This window comes from Mesoplodon densirostris, chromosome 10, assembly GCF_025265405.1.
Source record: "Mesoplodon densirostris isolate mMesDen1 chromosome 10, mMesDen1 primary haplotype, whole genome shotgun sequence".
Lineage (NCBI taxonomy): Eukaryota > Metazoa > Chordata > Mammalia > Artiodactyla > Ziphiidae > Mesoplodon > Mesoplodon densirostris.
In genome coordinates this window covers 25608454-25618294 of record NC_082670.1, presented here as the reverse complement: position 1 = coordinate 25618294, position 9841 = coordinate 25608454, and the positions used below count along the sequence as shown (strand labels likewise).

The following is a 9841-nucleotide window of genomic DNA, read 5'->3' as shown; positions in this document are numbered from 1 at the left end:
GGGCAGGGTGTGGGGGAATGGGGAGATGTTGGATGAAAGGGACACACTTTCATTTATAAGATGAATAAGTTCTGGGGATCTAACGTACAGCCTGGTGACTGTAATTAACAATACTGTATTGTATTCTTGAAATGTGCTAAAAGGGTACATCTTAAATGTTCTTATCACACACACAAAAAAAGGAATTATGTGAAGGGATGGAGGTGTTAAGGAACCTTATTGTGGTAATCATTTCACCATATATACATGTATCAAATCATTACATTGTTATCACTTAAATTTACACCATGTTATTTATCAATTACGTCTCAAGAAAGCCGGGGGGGAAAGCTAATATTACCAAGATCACACACAAATAATAATAATGATAATTCTGACACTAGCACTCTGATGAAATACGAAAAACAGATGACAGGTGTATAGAATTTCATAGTCTTCAGGTCCACAAGGTTTGTGAGTACAAGCTGAGGCTGGAAACAAACATCTAAAGTATTTTTCAATCATCAATACTTTATTATATTAATACTTGATATATTGATTTTTCTCCTACAATTTTATATAATCAATATATCATAAATACATGGACAGTTTCCCTATAGGTATAAATATCAGGCCAACCTCATCTATATTTAGCAAATGCTTAATAAACAGGTGCTGGATCCTTATCCCCATCCTTCCCGCCCACCTCATCCTGCACAGACCCTCCCACACACTCTTACATTGTGCTTATTTTATTTGTTGCCTTTTGTGGAGCAGAAGCCCATTTTACCAACAGGGCCCCCACCCAATGACCACATGGCTGGGAGGTGGTCATGATAGCACATAAGCAGAGTAGGGGAGGGTCCTGCACTCTCCTCCATCTATTTTCAGGGCGGGTGGGACATTGGGACATCTCAGGACCGTATAAAGATTGTGAAGTCCCAGAAAGTTACTCTATCTAATACAGAGCTTTGAGAGTCCCATGCAGATCTTATGAAGAGACCTGGGAAGTGGAGAGAATCGGGAACCACACAGGACTCATGGCAAAGTGCTGGGTAAAGAGGGGCGTTTCTACAGCTTCTTCAGCCGAGCTGATCTGCCGCTCTCAAGTCACGCACGTAGCGGACGATGGGGGTGACACAGGTGCAACCAACAGTCACCCGCACCTTCTCCAGCCGGAAGGAGCGAGAGCAACCCTGGGGCTCCCTCCGGAGGACCAGGAACTCTTGCTGGATGGGGACGGAGTTCATCGAGCTGTCTTCCTTCCCCTCGGCGTTGATGCAGCCCGTGTGCCTGCACCGGGCCTCTGCGATCTCGGAGGGGAACCGGTGGGGGTCCCGGGTGACGCTGCAGGAGGAGCAGGGAGAAGCCGATGGTGAGACCGGGGGTGGGAGGCGGGGAAAGATGCACAGAGGATGGGGGCCCCGCGGCACTGGGCGCCCACTTGCAGGGAGGCGGTGCCGGGCAACTCAGGGCGGCAGCGCAGGCGCGGAGCAGACAACCTGGACTCAGATGCCGGCCCGTGGCGAGCGCTCAGCTCCTTAGGCCTCAGTTCCCTCAGCTTTAAAATGGGGGTTCGCAAATGCCTCTCCCGTGGGATTGTCACCAACACTCAGTGATACAAATGCGTATGAAGCGCCACGCCGTAAAACGTTGGCATTCCATACATGTTAGATCTTTTAGTTCATTTTCCTTTTCATTTTTATTATTATAATCATCATTCATCCTTTGGTTAGAGACTGAACATCACTAAGATGTCCCCCAGTACACAGTCTACAAAGCCTGCTGCTTGGGAAAGAAAACCAAAGCCCTGCGGGGTTGGTGAATCCAATGCCTTCTTTCAATTTCTCCCTGAATAGCCCCCTTGCCAGGGGGAATAAAGGCAGCAAAGCCAATCCAGCCAGCTGGCAAGCGCACACTCCCGCTTCCCAGGGCAAGCAATGCGGGCAGCCCCGGGAGCACTTCTAAGGGTCCTCGGGCTCTGTTTTCATACTTATATTTAGAGCATAGAAATGAGTGCTTGCTATTCCGAGAACCTCCATGTAAGACAAAATCCCAAGTCTGTACCCTGAACATCCTCACCTAGCAGCCCCTCCCCAAACTGGCCTTTCTCCTCCACTCTGGGCTCCTCCCGGCTCCTTGAAGGCTGAAATCCAATCTGAGTGGCTCTCTCTGAACTGACTTTTCTGGTTCCCACTTATCTGCATGCAGAGACCATTATGTGGGCTGCTTTAAAGAGTCCTCTCTTCCAGCACAGAAAGTTTGTAAATTCCAAATCCAGGGCTGCATGAAGCAGAAAAGGGCAAAGCGTCGATGAGAGTTTGGAAGCAAAATAGACCTTCGACCACATAGGAGGACTTAGCCCAAAATAGCAAGAAAATGTGAGCACCCAGGGAAAGTGGAATTTCTGTTTTTCAGAGTGAATGTGAGGACTATTATTTTTTCTATATTTTTGAAATTTTCTACTTATGGTTAGAATAAATTAACATGTTTTTCAAAAGAACGTGGAGGTCAGTCTCCTTGGCACGTACTTGTAATCCCAGGGGGAGCTGGAGCGGTTCTGGAAGCCGTGTGAGAGGGGAACGCCCTGACTCTGCCTGAGGATGCGGATGTCAACCCTCACAGTGTGGTCCTCCGGAGGCGGGCAGAGGGCAGGATCCCCAGCTTTGGGGGTTTTCCGAGCTGCCACCTCCCCCAGGAGGGTCAGCCCCAATGTCAACAGCAGCAGGGACTTGATCTGGAAATAGATGAGAATGGGACTGGTTAGGGACGCTGGTGTCACTTGCTGACAAGAGAGAGGTCGTGCTTCAGCTGAACTGAGCATCCCTGGGATGGGATCAGGGCTCCCCTCTGAACCTCAGATCCTCACCTGGCAACAGGAACAGTCATACATGAAGATACCAGGGTACCAACCTGAGAACTAAACTCATTCGCCTGGTGATTGAGCCCTCCACAGTCCGAGAGCTCCTGAACAGGTTCGCAAGCCAACAAAGCATCAAATTAAAAGGCAAAAGAGAAACTGCTGTGGGTGGGTGCACCAACAGTGGCAAGGAGGGGTGCTGACAAACAAGAAAGAGAAAGAAAATACACACCATAAACAGGCATGAGGAGAGTAAAGGCACATACATCCCTCTGGGACCATGTGCTGTGGGCTCACTCACCTCGGTGCCCAGGGCCCCAGGAGGGCCAGAGTGCCGCCAGAGAGATCAAGACCCTGGCTCCCCTCCAGCAAACAGCAGTGTATGCCTGATCTGTGTTTGCATATTAAAACTGTCCTACACAGGGGCTCCCCTGGCGGTCCAGTGGTCAAGACGCTGCGCTTCCACTGTAGGGTGTGTGGGTTCGATCCCTGGTGGGGGAACTAAGATCCCACATACCGCACAGCCAAAACAAAAACAAAAACAAAAACAAAACTATCTTACACATATTAAGAAAAAGAGTAACAAACCACGAGGAAGATGAATAAAGTATATGAAGAGAATTCAACAAAATACAACAACCAAAAACATTATGTTTCATGTTGACTCTCACTAGTAATCAGATACACACAAGATAAAACAACAACAAAAATCATTTCATCATTTCTCTTCAGGGAGAGAACAGGGAGAAAGGGAGATGTTAGGATCCGGGACTGGGTTTAAATCCTGACCTGGTCTCCTCACTGAGCCTCTGCTTTCTCTTCTTTCCAGCCAGAGCATAATACTTGCTTCATAATAATATTCACAAGATTAAATAAAACGTTCTTTGTAAAGCACCTACAATAAAAATAGGGGCTTAAGAAACGATAACTCTTGCTTTTAATTTCCAACCTCACATCCATGAATCCTCCACAAAGCTCTTCGTCCCAGCCATCCCTCCACCTGGAATACACTGCCCCACCCCTATCCATCCAAATCCTCCCCTTCCGTCAGGGCCCCACTAGGACTCGGTCTCCTCCAGGAACTGTCCCGAAAGTAGTTCATTCATAAAGCTTTTTCCATCTAGCACTCAAGCAGCCCTTCTTTATTGTCTGGACATGCAGTATGTGTGTTCATACAGATCTACACCTATTAGATGGTAAGTTCCTGCAGGACAACATGTCATAGAACAGGTGTTCCAAAATACTTTCTGGATGAATGAAAGAGCGGGTGAGTGAATGCATGAACAGAACAATCCATTTAAATTAACAACATAGGGCTTCCCTGGTGGCGCAGTGGTTGAGAGTCCGCCTGCCGACGCAGAGGACACGGGTTCGTGCCCCGGTCCGGGAGGGTCCCACATGCCGTGGAGCGGCTAGGCCCGTGAGCCATGGCCGCTGAGCCTGCGTGTCCGGAGCCTGTGCTCTGCAACAGGAGAGGCCACAGCAGTGAGAGGCCCGCATACCACCAAAAAAAAAAAAAAAAAAAAAAATTAACAACATAGTTAAGCTCAACTCATTAAGAAAAACACCATGCAAAGCCAACTACAGCAGAGTTCCCATGACCCGTGCTGACTGAAGGAAGCAGAGACACTAAGGATGCACAAGAGAGAAATGGAAACTACTTCCCTTTAGCTCCAGAAAATATACTTCTTATACTTACATTGAAATACCAGTTTATCTGGTATTACAGGCGCGCACAAAGAAAGCATTCAGTGAAGACCTAACTAAAATAAAGGAAGAGCTAAAAATCTCTCCAGCTTCCCTTTCTCACGACCTGCTTTGCTCACCCCACGCCGACCCTCACTAGGGATGGACAAGCCTCATCACCAATACTCAACATAATGCAGACCCAGGGCTGAAAGGGAGTTACTTTGATCCTCAGGGCTCAGTGTCATTCAGGCTCACACCTTCCGTGAGTTAGGGTTGGGAAGGTGCTTAGACATGTTGGTTTAAAGGACCTTCTTTTTATCTTTTGCAGATGCTGGAGGCAAGAAGATAAGAGTAAACAAAAAGGTTATGGTGTCAAGTGCTGTACTAATGTAGCTGATACTAAATAGAAGCTGAAAGCAAGATTGACCCAGATAAGCCTGAAAGAGGCTGATTTGCCTCCAGATAATCAGCAGATGTCTACTTTTGTCTCCTGCAATCATTCATTCATTCAACAACTCTTTCCTGTCTCTGGAGTCAAAAGTCCTGGGTCCGTAACTCAGTTCCAGGACTCTTACTAGCGGTGACTCAGTTTCCTCCACCAGCAAATGTGGAGATTAAATGATAGGATCCATATATAGCATGAAGAGCAGGGCTGGGACATGGAGAGTATTCAGTATAGGTACTATTGTTAAGTCTACATTGTCCTAATGATACACAGTGGACGGGAAAGATGTGGAATTTGCCCTCATGTAACTTCTGTATAGCCAAAGCATTATGACATTTTAAAAAGTAAAAGGATGTCTGCTTAGACAAGACGGTCCTTAGCTTCCCAGCATGCTCAGCTCAACCTTTGACTTACTGCACTGTGAACTCCCGTAAAGAGAACATCCGAACGCTTGTCTCCTGAACTCACCTGTGATTCGTGCTCACCCCATGTAGGAACATGCTCCAGAACCCGGGCAGCTCCTAGCCCATAAGAGTTTGCCTTACCACCGTATTGAGGATGTCCTGTGTGCCTGCACCTCCAATTTCTAATCCTATTCTAATGTCCTTGGCCCTGTCATGTTTCTTGCTGACACTACAACAGATTTCTTCAAAGAAACCAAAAATAGATGTGGCTTTAGAACACAAAACTATCCAACAAATTTGTTTAAACACAATGGCTTTAAATTCAGAAATCTTGCTTCTGAACCATTCAGGGAAAAGAATATTACTTGGAGCCAGTAAACCTAGATTCATGTCCTCATTCTTGGGCATACAGTATCCAGTGATGCTAAATCACTTAAATTCATTGAGCTGTTGTTCATCTGTACAAAGGGGAAAGTTGTCCCAATCCACTTCCCTGGATTGGTGCGTGACTCAGAGGTAAAAATAATGACATCATTAATATATTTAACACTCTAATTTGAAAAGATACATGCACCCCAATGTTCACAGCGGCACTGTTTACAGTAGCTGAGACATAGAAGCAACCTAAATGTCCATGGGCAGATGAATGGATAAAGAAGATGAGGTGTGTGTGTGTGTGTGTGTGTGTGTGTGTGTGTGTGTATAGTGGAATACTACTAAGCCATAAAAAAAGAATGAAATAATGCTATTTGCAGTAACATGGATGGACCTAGAGATTATCATACTAAGTGAAGTAAACCAGAAAGAGAAAGACAAATACCGTATGATATCATTTATATGTGGAATCTAAAATATGATACAAACGAACATATTTACAAAACAGAAACAGACTCACTGACATAGAGAACAAACTTATGGTTACCAAAGGGGAAAGGGGGTGGGGGAGGGATAAATTAGGAGTTTGGGATTAACATATAGACACAGCTATATATAAAATAGATAATCATCAAGGACCTACTGTATAGCACAGGGAACTATATTCAATATCCTGTAATAAACCATAATGGAAATTATGGTTTATTTATTCACTTATATATAACTGAATCACTTGCTATATACCAATGTTGCTAATACAACATTGTAAATCAACTCTACTTCAATTAAAAAAAATTTATTGAATGCTTTCTCTATCCTTATTGGTTGTTATATTAAAATGGCCAAGTTAACTAAAAGCCATGCTTGCATATATCTGCTATTTCAGAGAATAGGTTTAGTCATTCTCAGTGATATCAATTAATCCTTCCATGAGGGAGATACCACTATTATTCCTCTATACAGATAAGAGGAATAAGAATGCACAGAGAGGTTAAGTAACTTACCCCAAATCCCACATTTAGTAAGTGGTGAAGCCAGGTCTGTCTGACTCCAAAGCCCATGCCCCCTAACTACTGCACTTGGCTGCATTTCTTACCATCTCTAAAACAATATATGAATATAACATAGTATTATCATCACCATATGCCATGACCTTTTATGAAATCCAAGCTCTTTTAAGTTGCATGGCTTGTAAAAAGACAGAAGAAAAGGATTATTTAAACCAATAATATGGTGAGTGATTTCCCAAGCCCTGTTTTCATGCTGCTGTATTTTAAATTCTTCGAAGGTCTTACCTGACGAATGCCAGGTGAGATTCTAGACCCAGGGGATGTAGATTTCCATCACATTAACATCTGCCTCTCCTCCAGGAGGAAGGAGACAATGCAAAAATGATCAGCTCTCAGAGATGTGTCAAATGTCTCTCCCATAGGAGCTGTCCAAGTGCATCACCAGGAGGTTTCACTCCCTGCATCCAGGGCACTCCCTGTCATCTGCTCATCTTGGGGGAATCATTACCCCTATTGGGGCCCCAGATTCCTTGGTTAAAATAAACATGTACAGATCCTAAAAGGCTGGCTAAGCTCCCCCATGAGATGAGGGCCAACTTAACTCTACAATGGTGGCCCCAAGAGAGACCATGTCCAGTTTGTGATGTCAAGAACTTCAAAAGCTAACACCAACTATGCCAGAGCCATTGGTGAAGAGCTATGGTTTTACACCCCATTATAATTTCTGGTTCTTTTTTCTTTTTCTCTACCAGACAGGGATCAGCATTAAAGTCAGCTCTGTTTTTTAAAGAAATGACCCCCACAAAAGACCCCAATCTAGCATCATTCCTTATAAATCTTCTTTCCTGAAATCCTAGGGATGACTGTACCAACACAAGAATGATCCTGACTACTCACCACGGCCACGTCACACAGGAATGTCATTGTCACTTTGCTCTGGTCACCGGTTTCACGCAGGAAGCTCTTTCTGAGCTGTGTTGCCTTGTGTGTGCCCGTGTGGTGTCAACGAGAGCACTGTTGATTTTATAGCAATCTCTGTCCTTGTTTCAGTTGACCTGCTTACTGTCTAACTTGTGGTTGCCCCAGAGTTACTGACGAATGTAGTGTTTTTTTTTTCCTATTCCACTTCCTGAAGGGGAGTCGAAGGGGGACCCTAAAAAGGCATGATGAAAAAAGAACCAAATCTTCCTCTTCTTCTGCCCCACTCCCACCCCCATTGTCCTCACACTACAGCAAATTTCTTAACTTATGCACTACAGAGATGAACCAAGTGACAAACTGCTGTCATGATCTTTCATGTTCTTCCACAAAATGGCTAAGAACTCCAGTCACGCACCTTACGTTCTACTTTCCAGTCATGCAGTGTGAACTGAGATTTAAGTGGATAAGTCATCCTTCAAGGAGGCTCGGTATTAAACAGAGAACTGTCTTTAGCTCCACTTTATGAATGGAAAAAACAAAACCAGAGAAATGAATGGCATCAGTGAGAGATTCAGAAATTATATCCCTGGCAGTTAGTTTCATGGTCTCCCTAAACTAATTCTGTTTTAACCCCATGGTTAGACTCCTACCAGTGTTTGATAGATTGATAATCATTACTTATACAACATATAAACAACTATTATCTTGGCTGTGTCTGACTGAAGATGGTTTGATTTTTTAAACTAAATGGATTAGCAAGTAGAACCTTTAAATGCTCTGATGTGTAATTTTAAATGACTTGCAAAAAAGTTAATTTATCTTAGTTCAGTTCAGGTCAACATTTATTAAGCACTTGCTGTATGTTGGGCATTATAGCCTAGGGATACACAGGCATTTCTGAAATAACAATAACTGACTCTTTTTAATGCCCATTAAGATCAGGTAAAATTACACATGCTCTGTTAATAAGGCAGGGCACATTCTAGCAGGGTAAGGTTACTCTCCTCTATCACGTGTTTGAACAACTTTGTCCCATTTTCTTTAAATGTAGGAAATAAAGAGGAAACAGCTCTTGGGTTCATGAAGCCCCTCCAAGATTGATCAAAATTCTTCTGTGATCATGAGTCTTTCACCCGTGTTTCTCCTCCCCATGCCTGTGCGTTCTTCTCTACACTTCTCCTCTGGGACAATCAGAAATGTAACCCCCTAAGAAGACCTCCTTGAATCACCGTTCCCTACCTCATTACTGTGTGCTCATCTTTAGTCTACCTCACACTTGCTTATATGTTTTAGGATGGTTCTCTGGGGTCTTCATGGACTTGGGGTAACTTCAGTTCCTCCCAGTAATCTCTGCCAGCATCCTTCTCTAAACATATATCCCCAAGTATACAATCTAAATTAAGACAGTGTATATATACAATGGAATATACTCAGCCATAACAAAGAATGAAATAATGCCATTTGCAGCAACATGGATAGACCTGGAGATTGTCATACTGAGTGAAGTAAGTCAGAGAGAGAAAAACAAATATATGATATCAGTTATATGTGGAATCTAAAAAAAAAAAGTGGTAGAAATGAACTTATTTACAAAACAGAAATAGAGTCACAGATGTAGGAAACAAACTTATGGTTACCAAGGGGGAAGGGAAGGAGAGATAAATTGGGAGATTGGGACTGACGTATATACACTACTGTATATAAAATAGATAAGTGGTAAGAACCTATTGCATAGCACAAGGAACTCTACTCAATACTCTGTAATGGCCTATATGGGAAAAGAATCTAAAAAAGAGTGGATATATGTATATGTATAACTGTTTCACTTTGTCATACAGAAGAAACTGACACAACATTATAAATCAACTAAATCCCAATAAAAATTAATTAATTAATTAATTAAGACAGTATATTTTCTATGCATACACCAATTCAAGACAAGTCCCCTAGGCAAACCTTTCAAGGGGTTACCCTGAGCCCATCTTATACAGAATTTTCAAGACCTCTCTGGATACATTCTTCCATATACTCGGTGAAGCTGACACCGTGAAATCAAGAGTCTTGTTTTCAGATTTGCTTGTATCACACAAGCTATCAAAGCAATATGTGCAATAGACCCTTAAAAGCATATTAAGTTGAGTGGGCTGAATCACTCACT

General features: G+C 43.4%; 1 protein-coding gene across 1 annotated transcript; it reads right to left on the bottom strand.

Annotated features, from left to right (window-relative positions):
- Window positions 1-1061: 1061 nt before the first annotated feature.
- On the bottom strand, window positions 1062-7686 carry IL17F (interleukin 17F). Its single transcript, XM_060111414.1, has 3 exons — window positions 7660-7686; window positions 2511-2716; window positions 1062-1326 (listed from the first exon to the last, which is right to left on the bottom strand). Exons 1-3 carry the CDS (start codon window positions 7684-7686, stop codon window positions 1062-1064), a joined length of 498 nt encoding a protein of 165 aa, XP_059967397.1.
- Window positions 7687-9841: the final 2155 nt, after the last annotated feature.